This window comes from Crocodylus porosus, unplaced genomic scaffold (genome assembly GCF_001723895.1).
Source record: "Crocodylus porosus isolate Cpor-Errol unplaced genomic scaffold, CroPor_comp1, whole genome shotgun sequence".
Taxonomy (NCBI): Eukaryota; Metazoa; Chordata; order Crocodylia; family Crocodylidae; genus Crocodylus; species Crocodylus porosus.
The window spans coordinates 9950684-9964064 of NW_017728916.1; the positions used below are offsets into that span (position 1 = coordinate 9950684).

Consider the following 13381-nt stretch of genomic DNA (forward strand, 5'->3'; position numbering starts at 1 on the left):
TTCTGCCATATTCCTATTCCAAGAGAGTCCCTGACAATGTAGAACAATGGGCCCAATCCTCCTTTTTTTCTGCCCTTCAAGCAGTCATTGGGCATATCTACATGTTCATTAATGTGCAGTGGTTACTGCACATTTAATTTAGTACTTGTATAATCAGTAGTGCTGGTGAACGCCTTTTTAGCCTAATAATACTGCACAGTAGCGTATTAGCACTGTCCGTGCCGTGACTTACTACTGAGAAGTATTTTCAGGCTACGGCGCAGTTAATGTGTCATGTAGACACTAACACTGTGTGGGTTTAAAATGCTGGCAGATCAGAATGGCAGTCCTTTACACCTACCTTGCACCCATGTAAAAAAGTGCACAGGACTTACGACAACAGAAAAGAAAACCAGACCCAGTGTATGTGAACTGGGGGGGATCCTGTTTCAGTTTGGGGATTTTTTGTTTTACACACCCCAGTCACTGAAACAGGGAAGCCTGATTTCGATATTAAACCAGCATAATACATCCCATAGGAAATGTTCCCAAAATACTGGGCACATAGGAGGAGCTATTTATCCCTGTAGCTTGGGCACATGCAGTGCAGGGAGAATGGAACTCTGAGCCAGACATTCTGCCAAATTAGGTTATTAAGTTAAAACGGGTTTGTTTCCAAGTGTTTTCGTTAGGAGACATGAGAAAAAGAGGGACTGGCTGTGACTGTAACCAACAATTCTTTAGAACGCTCAATAACAAATATAACCCACATCCCACATCCAAGTACCTAACATGTTTCCTCCCCACCCCCTACAAACAAGATGGATATTTCTCGTTTCCTAAAAGTTTGTTCTATTGCCAATATAAGTTGTGTGTTCCCTCCAGGGAAGAGTGGTTTACAGTTCCCTAATTATTGCTCCACTGCACCGTGCTGATCAAAAGCTCATTGCAGTCAGTGGGAAACCATCCATTGATTTCGGAGTAAGCTCGATGTGCATTATCAAAGAATACACATACATATTATTGCTAGGTAAGAGCTCCTGCCTTTCCACAGCTATGCTCAGACACTAGATTGGCTTCAGACCTGAACTCTGTCAGTAAAACACTTGCAAGCATCATTAGTTTCTTAATGATGGTTGATTTAATTAGAAGAGTGCAATATGCCTTTTACTAATACAGTGAGAATTCAGGCATGCACAAGAGGTCTTGTCCAAGTGGTAGACCAAAGGAAATCCTGTTGCCACACCTAAAAAAGCAACAACAACAAAAAAAAAAATTCTCAAAGGGCAGGAAGTAAGTTACCATAACGTAGGCAATTGACTGCATGAGAAAGTATGTATATTTCTTCATAAAATGCTTTAATTAGAAACACATAATGATCATTAATATGCAGAATAGGCAATATTTGGAGAATGAAAGTTTCACCACAGATTTAATTTGTCATGAGAAGGTTTCCCTCGTCACTGGGAAGTGTTCTGGGTTGAAGGCTTAATAACAGGTATCCATTGCAAAGGTTTGCATAAATAAATGACAACAGATTTGTGTCAAATAATTTGTGAACAAAGTAATGGAGACGAAGGCTAGTCCAGGGACTAGAGCACAAGTGTAGGACTTGGAGACCTGGATTCAAGTCCTTGTTCTGCCAGACTGCCCTTGTGACCTTGGGCCAGTTATTTAGCTTTGCTGCACCATAATTCCTGATCTGTAAAGTGGGAAGCTCAGCCCTGGTGCTAGGACATTCCACCTCCCTTCCACCATGAGCATACAATTACCTGAACAAGCTCTTGCCCTGTATCTCCAGCACAGGGAGGAGAGAGGGGGCTCGCTGCCAGAGACCACAGAGCCTCCAACCTGTTTCAACCTGGATCAGGGAGTTGTAGCCTGCTCCCTGACAGCACTCTACCCCTACATGCACTGAACCCATCAAAAGCTGGATGTAGGAAAGAAATTAGCCTATAGTCCCCATAGAGCCTGAGGGAAACATATTGACCCCCTCTGGATGACACTATGGCAGGATTTTTGTTAAAATCCACTTGTATCGGGAGATACGAAAAGCCTGTATGCTATGCTGCTATTCCAAATAGCAAAGTTTTTCCTTATTCTGACATTGGTGCTGCCTTGGGCACTTGTTCAGGACCAGTGTGGCCTCTGAGCCAGGTACCATCATTTAAAAGGTCCCTGGGCACGTGATACACTCTGTGGATTCAACTCCCGGTGGAGCTGTGAGCTGGAGACAAAAGGAATCAGTAAATGTAGCTAAGAAGCAATTTTCATCTTCCTTTATTTGTTGAAAATGTCACTTAAAAAACTGTTCAAAATAAAAACATGTTAGAAAAATTGAACTTGCATAAGTAGGAACAGTAAATAAACCAACATGACAAAAGATAAATTGGAAGGCAGCGGACACAGAGCATCCATCTAACAACAGACAAACTGGAACATATTTACAGAGTATTGTAAACAAAGTAAATATGGAAACACTGCTATCAGTTTGACATGGCTTCTTTTCCTTTATTCATTGACTTTTTTTTGGCTTGTAACGCTCCGTACATGTGCCTGTTCCAAAATGTACCAGCGTGTCTCCCATTGTATTAAAAGTCTTATAAACATGCATATGTACACAGCATGGGTTTCAAATTAACTCGCTAACCTGGTGGATATACTTCTATCCTTGGTGCAGGACTATAAATTGCTGACATTTATTTCTTTCACTGGCTACATGTCACGATTGCTTGGGCATATATGCATATGTGCATGCCAGCAAAACAGCATACACTGTGCGGCTACTGCAGGAACAAAGGTGAGACTATTGCCTTCCCCGCAAGATCGCTGGCTCGGTAGAGGGACGATGCTGGAAAACTGGCTGCGCCAGCTCCATGGCATGCAGCCACATGCCAAATTTCAAATCTCTGCCCTTTGCAAGTAAGCGCGTGGTGGACAGCTTGCCATGGCCAGTGGTCAGCTGAATTAGGGCTTTGCTCCACGTGCACAAATTCAGAGAACGGCCATTTAGCAGGTAGCTCTGGAGACTGCATACTACCACGGACTTGGGATAGAGACAGAGAGTGCTAGCCAGGGCGAGCAAGGTCTAAGTCCATGTACCTAGAATTAAACACAATCCCATTTGCACAGGCTTTGCCATGTTCCCAGAATCCAGCTCTCTTGCCTGATCTACCCCTCCCTGGCTGAACTCTAATGGCAATAGGGGGACTTACAGTTATTGCCAGGGATATTTCTTGCATGAAGAACTTAACAACATGGCTACATAACGGTCCGTGATACATCTGCATATCTTGGGAGCTCACCATCACCTGATATTAATAAGAGTAACCGTAGTCCAGACTCTCTGTTAAAAAGTTTAAATGGTATATGACTAAGAAAAAGGAAGAGCATATGTAACAAGAGTAAGGTAATCCAGGGCCAGATGGAAATGCAGGACATAGACTTTTGGTACACATATGCTGTGTAATCCACTGCATTTAGCTTGTGTCTGTAACAGTTATTTGTAAGAATTTTACATGTTTTTTCATGCAAGGAGATGGGTTACCATTCCAGCTCTTGTCCAAGCTCTTGTCCATGTGGCCACTGCTTGATTTCCTAACTAAGGAGAAGGAACTATTCCTAATGTAAAAAAAACCTCAAGCAAATCATTGTCAAGCAGAGTCTGCATTGCATATAGAGAGGCATGTACTGCAAGGTAAAAGCACTGGGAAAATACAGAACTTATACAATACATGGACACTAAGGAAGCAAAAATGTAACAGGACTAAAGAATTAGAAGGCATGCATCAGAAAAAGGAGTATGGGCAACACAATGGATAACCCCTGTGTTAACTGTTGCCTGCTAGGAGGCAGTACTGTCCAGTGCAACTTCTGAATGCACTGATGACAGACACTCCAGATCGTACTGTGCCAAGGAGTTGAATTAGAAATGTCATAATGTTAATTGCACATTTTAATTTGTATAAAGGCCACGTGGGAACCACAGTACTACTGGGCTTGAGTTCACTACAAACAACTAATAGAGGGAAAATATTTGGATGGGAAAAACTTTCATTTTTGACTCTCAGAACAGAAGTGCTCATAGCTTTTTTGATTTTTACCCAACTCACTAACCCTTCTATTCAATAAATTAGGTACCGGGTGCTTTAAAAAGAATAAAAATGAAAGCATAAAAAAGTGCTTGAATTTCCTCAGTAGGAAACTACTGCCAACCCTCTTTGGACTAGCAATCATTAACAGAGTTTGCATTCGCTCCCAGTAGCAGGTGCAATGAGGTATTAGTTGCTGCAGATGACTTGTGTCTCATAGACCACTTGCTGACCATTTTAGCTGTGACTGTTTACTTGTTTGTGGTATGTATGATTTCCTTATTGAATGGGACAAAAAAAACAACCTGTTTTTCACTCCCGCCTCCTGTCTTCATAACAAAAACACCCCAAAATAAGTAGCAAGAAGAGGCAAAGCATCCAGTTCTGCTTCCAAAGAACACCTGAGGTCACAAAAAACCACCGACAGTTTTGCTCAGTGTTCAGGCCAGGACAGATGACTTGCGCCCCACCTCTTCCCTGGCACATTCATCTGCTTGTTTCAGGAGCCTTCGAACCAGCTTCTCTAAATCTTTCCTGGACTTCAGCTCTTCTTCCAAACACTGTTTCATTCTTTTGTTTTCCTGCAGTGTGGGAAGGAGGAGATGGGCGTTGGTTTTCAAAGACACCAGCACTCTTGTGATATGGAATAAATGAAGGCCTTGAACCAGACTGGTTCTAACCTCACTGTCAGTTGACAATGGGAATTCAGGCAGGGCCTTGTGGAAGTCCTATTTCATCACTGGTCACCCACTGTTCTGCAGTGGGATCTCCAAGATCCAGAACTGGGGTCAGGGGTGGGAAGAAGGGAAGCTTTTCCTTTCACTCTCAGCAGAAATTAATTTTTACATTTGTTTATCATGTTCCTACAAAAGGATGAGTGACATCCCTAGAGGTTAAAAAGTACTGTTAAAAAGCCAGCATAGTTGGACTGAGCCTCTGGCTTTGTATATATTCTCCATTTAATGTTGCAAAAAAGGGAAGCGCACCTGCAACTCCACTACAATCCCACTTACTTTACTGGGAATTTCACCCCTTGAGCAGCTGTAGGCTCAAACCCTTGATCTGCATGACATTCGTCCTGAACACGGATAAGTCAGAGCATAAAATGCTCGCGCAGCAAGATGCCCTACTTAACCACTCCTCTTTACCGACTTCAGGTTAACTTACTGACAGCTCATGCAGAAGTGTGTTAGTTACCTGCTTTAACTCTTTGACTTCATCCTTCAGTGCGTAAACAGTGTCTACGAGGCTCCTAGAAAATAAAGCAGATAGTTGATCTGCTACTATGCAGCTCTTTATCTCAGTATAGCATGAGGGTTTGCTTTGTTTTTTTTTTTTTTTAGTACAGAAAGAAATGAGGTGGGCACGTACTTTCAGTTTGCAATTTATCTCATGCTTCCTCAGTCTGCAGTGCCATTACTGCTGTTTAGGTTATGTTTTTGCCAATATTTCAGTGCTGAGGCCCATTCTAAGGTGCTACTAACACGTGTCCATAAGATCGCGCTCTGGAGTTGCAGTTGAGGAGCATACGAAAGTCCCATTTTTCAACATTTGGAAAGAGCTTATGCGCTCACATAATTAAGTGGCTGTGACTGCTTTGTTTACGCCACTGTAACTAAAAATTATAGATAGATTAAAAATTAAGCATCCAGGTCGTGTTCATAATGCAAACTTTATACCTTGTGGTTACATGGTTAAAAACAAACTGTATAAAGAATGCACCGGCTAGATTAGAAAGTTACCAGAACATGTATTCATCTAGGGACCTGGATGCCGGATGTGGTAACATTGATCAAACACATATCACTTTTGTATAGTAATGTAAATTACACTGGTGACCAGAGCAGATGGAAAGACAGCTCTCCTGGGTTAGCTGCTGAAGTAGGCAATACTACAGTATCTTGTGACTAAGTGGAGGGAGAGGCAGTAAAGAGCTTGCTTGCATTGAAGAAATGTCTCTGCCAGGACAGAAGAGGACATATGACACCTATACTGGCATAGTTTTACAGGTTCTTCCTGAGATAACTCAACTCCAGTTTCTATGAAGTTATTCTGGCATAGCGGCTTATGCCCTGGGTCTGCTCTTTGTTTACATTAGCATAAAGGCAGATTACACTAGTGGAAAGATGCTGTGTATCCTGCTCTGGGTCTCAGACATGTCAGACATTTAAATTTGTAGGATGCACAGGCAGACAAGGTTCTTTGGGTAAATCTGATATATTTTATTAGACCAACTCAAATAGTTGAAAAAAAATCTTCTTTGCAAGCTTTCAGGCACAAACACCTTTCATCAGGCTGAGGAAACATCTACAGTTGGTCTGATACAGATACGCAGAGCACGCATGGATGACAAAAATGAAGGCTTGGAAGGAAAAGTAATGACTGTACATATCAACAACCTACAGTTTAAGAACGGTTTATTTTACCTGGTGCAGTTAAAAATCCAAGTCCAGGACCCAAGCTGGTATAAACCAACATAGTCCCCAGGAGAGCAGTACTGACTTACACTATCAGAGGACCTAGCTCCAGCTGACTACAGTGAAAGGAGGCCCAGTTTACACCACCTGGGAATCTTGCCTCCAAAGTTGGAATGAAAAGATGCTAAATACAAATTAAAATGCACCCTTGCATTCCTTGTACACCCCAAACTCCCAGCGAGTGGAGAAACCCATGGCAGGGACATGCTGACCATCTATGTCCTTCCATTCATGCCCATGCAGAGAAGAAAAGTCTTGTTGGTTTTTAAGATCTGACCACAAACACACTAGAGTTCACTGAAAAATTCTGAAGCATAAAGGCACAGAAGGGGAAGCCACAAAGCAGATGATCTGCCTACTTACTTTTCTTCGGTGACAGTCTGACCATTGCTTCTTGTTTCCTCCACAATAATTTTCTCTTCCTCGGGAAGTAATACCTGGGGGATGGAGTCCTTACGGGACCCTACAACAACAGGTACCAATCACAGAAGGAAACAGGAACTTTCTTCGGCAACTAACCCCATTTAGTCAAACTCTGGTCTGGTGCACCCTACTCTGTGTCAAACATACCTCTGTGGCAGGGACCAGAAGTGGGCTCCCCTTGTGTTACTTCCTGACAATCATCATCATCCTCGTTGTTGCTTAAGTCCAGGGATGTCCAACTGGCAGCTTGGAGTGGCCCCCACAGGGGTTCATTTGTGGTCCCAGGCTCCCACCCAGCCACTGTTCCCCACATTGCTCTGGCTGCATGTTAGCAGCCAGGATCTCTTGGCTCCACTTTCTACCCCTACTTCAGGGGGCAATGCAGTGTGGCACAGCACAGACGACACCTGGGACCTCTGTGTGATATGTTACAGTGGGAGAGCTGGAGGGTGAGATGGGGCACCTGTGGCTTCTGCTAGTTTGGCCTGTGTAACATGTTACCCCCATGAATGTGGCCTGGGAGTGTGTGGCCCTTGGCCACTTAAAAGTGGAACAGCTCTGCATTAGTCTTTACATTATAGCAGCACACACAGAAGCTCCAGGCAGAGTCCTAATAGAATGTGCATGGGCCCTACCTGGAGGGTGTTTCAAATGCCATTAATTACAAGTCTCCCTCGACCTATCTAGGAATTTAAGCCTTAGTGGTGGCCTGGTTTCAGCATGACCACTGTGAATACAGGAGCATAACTTCAGAGGGAGGGTGCAGAGCCAGGCCTCCATTCATTATTATTGTAGCAGAGGGTCTCTGCTAGACTGCCATCCTCATCCTCTCCAACATCATGATGCCCACATCTGTACTACCATGCATTAACAGCACCCTTAAAACTTGCATTGTTTGAGTGCTTCTAAGTACAGGAAATACTAACACTAAGGCAAACATCAACCAATACTCTGACTTAACAAAGCACCAAAACAAGTGCTTACACTGAAGCACTTAAGTCCCACTGATTTAGAATGTGTTATGCGTGTTTTCCTTGATAGGGATGGACATAACTTAGAGCACATGCTTAAGTGGAAGCTTATGAGTTTTGCTGAATAGGGCTAAAATACTAAGACAGCAAATACACAGATCACTGTCAGCTATCTGAAGCTACTTGATAAATGAAGTCATTTGTTAAGGGTTAAGACCTATTAGAAGATACATGTTGTATGGTCCCTCATTTTTTAATGTGAAATTAAATCAGTGAACTATCAACCGAGGCTATATCTCACCAGCACCGGTAAATATTTCCAGAGTTTAAGAAGATGTTAGATAGTTGGGTTCTTATGAAGCAGCTCGTTTTTAAATATGAAGCTGATCAAGAGATAATATTCATGCTTCCTTTCTAAAGCTATCTGCAGTCTGAGATTAGCATCAATGTTTTATGCTCACAGCCACAGGCAATAACTAGGTTTGTTTAATTCCTAACAACTTCACCTTGCTGGTGAAGTAACTGGGTCTCATCTAACCTCCTACTTGCTCATTCTCTGTGTTTAGAAGAAAAACAATGGCAAAATAAACCACTAGGTATCTGCAGCTTCCTTATCTTAAAGATAAACACGACACGGCTTCTTAGCCCCATTCTTATTGCTCTATGATGCAACAATCTGTTTTTCCTAAGAGGTTATCATCGTTTTGAATACATCATGAATTAAGCACTACATCTGTGTGCCCACCTGAACCAAGAGTTTGCTGAAAGCCTGCACCAGTGCAGTATGCCTCAATGACTTTCAGAATCTGTGCATCTTCTTCCAATGCAGCTGTACCTGCAAACCATTACAAACATTGGCCATTATTAACAGCAGGATACTTTGGCATCTTCCCCTCTCAACCACCCTGAGACAAATTAACTAAGAACAGAACCTTGCTTTTATGACAGATGTCTGTCTGGCAAAGGTGCAAAGATAATATTGGGGAGGGAGAGCTTTGTACTGTATCACGGAGACTGGCTGGTTAAGTGGTATGGTCCTAACTGACTAAGAGGTACTATCACAGCACAGGTCTGACTAAGGAAGGATGGGGAAGTTGAACAGCAAAGACCAACTAGAGAGAAGGCCGTAAGAATAGGCAGGTAGGAACTTACTTATGATATGATGGATTTAAAGGGAAAATAAACATACTTGCTAAGAAAGTGCAGGCGTAATACCCCCCTGCTAGCTTCTTAGAAAGAAGGGTGATGCAGCAGCTGCAGAACAGTAGTGGAGTCAGGAAGTGTCTAACCCCGACTCAGACACTGCCTCTCCCTGGACAAACCACTTATCTATTGCAAAGTTTTACACTGTTGCCCATCACCAGTCACTAGGTCCCTTCCATATGAAAATCAATAACAGCGCCCTATCTGGACTTCCCTGAGTTGCAACGTACAGTTTTGGCTATGTGCACATGTGAGAACTCTGGATGTTAACTCCAGAGTTGGACCCATTGGCAGAGAAAGATTTGTCTTGCCTTGGACCATATGGATCCACAATATCCCAGGCAAGCACGCATATATCACATAGATTGAAATTAGACTTTAAGATAGTTTTGAGGATTATGGTTTCTGCACCATATCCCTCCCTGAATAATGAAAACAACTTGCCCAGCTACCTCACAATACTTTTGTGATATAAAATCATTCTTAACTTTATTGAGTTAAATACTAAGAATTCCCAGAAGGGCCCACCAAACTAAGCTGCATGGCAGCTGTGTTTGGCATGGTGGGGAGCCTCCCAAGATTAATGATTTATTCAGTCACTCTGTTTTGATTGCTGACTTTTGGGTGGCTTATTGGGCAGACAGAAACCAGTGCCAGAGAAGAAAAACATACTTTTTCTGATGACAAACTCCTCATCAGATGCTTTTCTCTCAGTTTTCCTTTTTGGGAGAAACTTCTTCATTGTCTTTGGACTCTTGCTGGAATCCTATAAAAAACAGATGTTTCTTTTAGGTAAGAGTCAACGGTAGCTGAAATGACAGAGCTTCTCTGAACACAGCTCATTATGTTAATGCTGTACACAGAAGGCTAGGAGGCACACAGTCAACATCAGGGAAAACTAACAACATTCAGCTTTATCCCTGCATTATGTCTGGATGAGCTGCACCTGGTCATAGCAACTGAAACACGGCGTGACAAAACCCTTTGGAGAGAAGCACAATCTGCTAAAACAGTAGTTTTCAACCTGTGGTCCACAGAACTGGGGATCTGCAGACTGTGCCTGAGGGGTCCACAAACAATAACTATGATCAGTTAGAAGTATGTGAATACCTAAACTTACAATTCAAAGGGGTCTGACACTTCCATCTGAAATTTCCATTCATATTTTTGGGGGGTTCACAAATGAAAAATGGTTGAAAACCACTGTGCTAAAATACAGTGAGATCACCTTTTAAGTTCACTGCTGTAAGCATTCTCTACAGAACTATGCGAGTGATACGCAATTTCATTCTTCTTCAATTAGAATGTATTATCAATGACACGCTGTTTTTAATGCGCACACACTACTCATGGGTGTGTCTGAACATACTGACCCCCCCATACATATACACAGAACATATAACACACAGAGTTAGTGCCTAGCATTGTAAAAGTAAGAAACAGATTTTACTTCTTTTACTAAGTTAAATTATTCTTACAAAGTGTGAAAGCACTTGCATATTAAAAGTTTACATGCAATGTAAATATTATGGGGTAAAGTAAGAGTGTCATTCATGCTTTTCATGCAGTACAGTGTTAGTGTCATAGGATCAAATATTTTTCTGAGTTTTTTTTTAAATCTATTTAGCCATCAGAAGGGACTCACGCTAAAGATTACTAGCAGTCAGGAAAAAGCAATCAGGGAAAAAAAAAATCAGCTAAGAGACACAGGACAAGTATTTTATTTCACGATAAGCCAAAGACATGTATCTACCCTTACCTTTAAGATATAAGACATCCTCTACAATGAATATGTAAAGAAAGAGAAGATGAGTGGTGAGAAGTTGATAGTTTTATTGACCAAATCCATTTAAATCTATCATTCTAAAACACATTTTAATGTTAGCATTGCAAGATATGTGCTACAAGGATGGGCACCCCCTCTATACCAGTTTTAGAGCAATATCAACATGCAAGAGACCCAAAAAGAGCAGAATTACATGCAAAACTGTGACTGTTAAAAAAAAAAATTAATTGTGAAAAAGGTGGCAAGCAGGACTGTATGCTTAAGAGAGCAAAAAAGAGATCATGCCTCATTGGTTAGTTGGATTTTGAGGATTAGCAAGTTGGTTTCCTGGCCTGGTAACCTGCTTGAAGGTGTTCCCTGATAGCTCAGCCGGTTTCATGGAGGAAGTCCTGGGGGCTGCATTTACACAAATGGGTCCCATTACAAATGGTTTTGTAAGGTAAGATCCTGAGAACTTGTGTGACGCAGGTTTTATTTCAGCCCAGATTCTTTCCCCAGTTGTACGCAGAGAGGTACAACTTTTGCTCAGAAATGTACTGATGTAATTAATCTTACAAGTGATTCAAGGCAGGTAATTTTTTGAACTAGGAAAAGTATGCCAGTCCTCACACCCCAGTAACCCCAATCCAGACATACAATTTTACCAAGGGGCACCTCCTCTGTAATTTCAAATGATGACTAGACACTGAACAGGAAAAATGACCCAATTTGAATGGAAATGACAACAGAGGTACACAGCACGTAAGCAGTGTTCTGGGGTTTCCTGAATACAGTTAGATACGAGAAAAAACACACAAACCTGTGAAATTCTGTCTTTTGCTACCAGAAGCCAACTGATATATCACTGGATGTCTCAAAATCTCCGGTCTTTTCATCAAACCCATACCCCACCCTACCTGGAAAATAACTGATTTCTTTCAATGGCAGACTCATGCTCTTGAGAGAAATTTGAATTCATGCAATGCATCTTTGAACAGAAACCTAACCTAGTCTGAGTTGTTATCCTAGTTTCATACTTGATTTACTCTGCTTGGCACTAGTTTAAAAAAATTTCATAGAAATAGCAATTCTGCTTAACTTTGTGACTGAACTGACTGGACTTGAGAGAAGAGGGAAAGGGTGGCTGAAATGCAGCTTGTTTAAATAAATGAATTCATCTCCTATCTGTATTCGGCCACCACATGCTTGTGCCTATAATTTAAAAGCTATTTTGTCACCTGCCAGGTAAGTGCAGGAGCTAGGAACTAGACTCATAGACTCTGAGTCCGGTATCCCGTGTTTTAAAACATTAGGCATTCAAAAAGAGAGCCAAATTCTGGGTTCAAATGCATGTGCACGTGTGAACATCTCCATCTGGCACTGTCATCATACAAATTCATTTGGATTTAGACAGTTGTAACCAATCACTTCAAAGACAGGCAACACTTTGTATTCCCTAACTTTACTCCTCTCCTCCTCTTCCATGCCCCCTGCCCTCCTTCAGTCTCAGTCAAAAGAACCTGACCAGTTGGCATGTTACAGATGTGAGTCACACCTGGTTCAGCTTTTGCTTGTAATTGGATTTCAATTAGCAAAAGACAGGAGACACCAACATTTTTTTTAAAGCTGTATGCTGGGATGGGGGAGGATGACCAGTTGCCAGAGAATAAGGGTGCACTTCACAAGCACTGCCTCTACACCTGATGCTGTTGCCAGCCACGTTTGCACCAGGCCTATGCTGAAAAGACACAAAGACTTAACGGCTCACGGTCATAGGCCTAGTCCTGCCAGAATAAGTTTGAGGCATACAGGTTGGGCAGCTTTGCTGTGCCTGCTCCCTCAGCATTTAATCAAGTTTCGCTGTTAACCTGGCCATTTTCAGTGAGCACATGCTTTCCTTGCACTTTTTCAATTAAGGTGTGCCGGGTGTGAGTGGGAATTGCAACCAGAAAGTTGCCCTCGGCAGGCAGAGGGCTGCTGATGCCCATGTTGTGCATTGTAATGTCACCACAGCCTGATCTCCTGCTTGTTGGGAAACCTCCATAGCATACAAGCCCGGAGGACCAGCGCAACCAAAGTCATTCTCGTATTGCATTCCTGTGGCATCACCATTGATAAAGTCTATTCCGGAGAAGCCTGGATTGGTTTTCTAAGCCAATATCTAACTTATGCTCGGCATTCAGAGTTATCCAGGGATAACCATACCTGAGAAAGAGGCATGGAAGGCCATGATGTCATTGACTACATTAGTCAATCGGTGTGTTTTTGGCCTTTTAAAAAAGATATTTTATTGTTGTACAGGAGCGACTGCTCCTTGGTTAAAATCTAAACAGGGCCTCTTATTTGTCATGCAAGAAAGAAACCATTTAGTCTAAGTGAGGGGCTGGGAACATGCAAAGATTAAGGGGTTTTTATTATTTATTTTAAAAAACCAACAATTTGGTCTTCAAAAGAACATTTCTTCTGCATTTT

General features: G+C 42.1%; 1 protein-coding gene across 4 annotated transcripts in view; it reads right to left on the reverse strand.

The window, feature by feature from the left end:
* Positions 1 to 1097: 1097 nt before the first annotated feature.
* Positions 1098 to 13381, reverse strand: part of ARHGEF6 (Rac/Cdc42 guanine nucleotide exchange factor 6) — a 50087-nt gene continuing 37803 nt past the window's right edge. For 2 of the 4 annotated variants that reach the window (XM_019536431.1, XM_019536430.1), the window contains exons 17-22: positions 10904 to 10924; positions 9817 to 9910; positions 8687 to 8776; positions 6911 to 7010; positions 5268 to 5322; positions 2231 to 4651 (exon numbers count right to left, since the gene is read on the reverse strand). In XM_019536431.1, coding sequence (XP_019391976.1) covers positions 4511 to 4651; positions 5268 to 5322; positions 6911 to 7010; positions 8687 to 8776; positions 9817 to 9910; positions 10904 to 10924 — 501 coding nt within the window. In that variant the 3' untranslated portion in view covers positions 2231 to 4510. Of the gene's footprint in view, positions 1226 to 2230; positions 4652 to 5267; positions 5323 to 6910; positions 7011 to 8686; positions 8777 to 9816; positions 9911 to 10903; positions 10925 to 13381 lie in introns of those variants that run through there. The other 2 variants (XM_019536433.1, XM_019536432.1) reach the window with 2 other exon arrangements.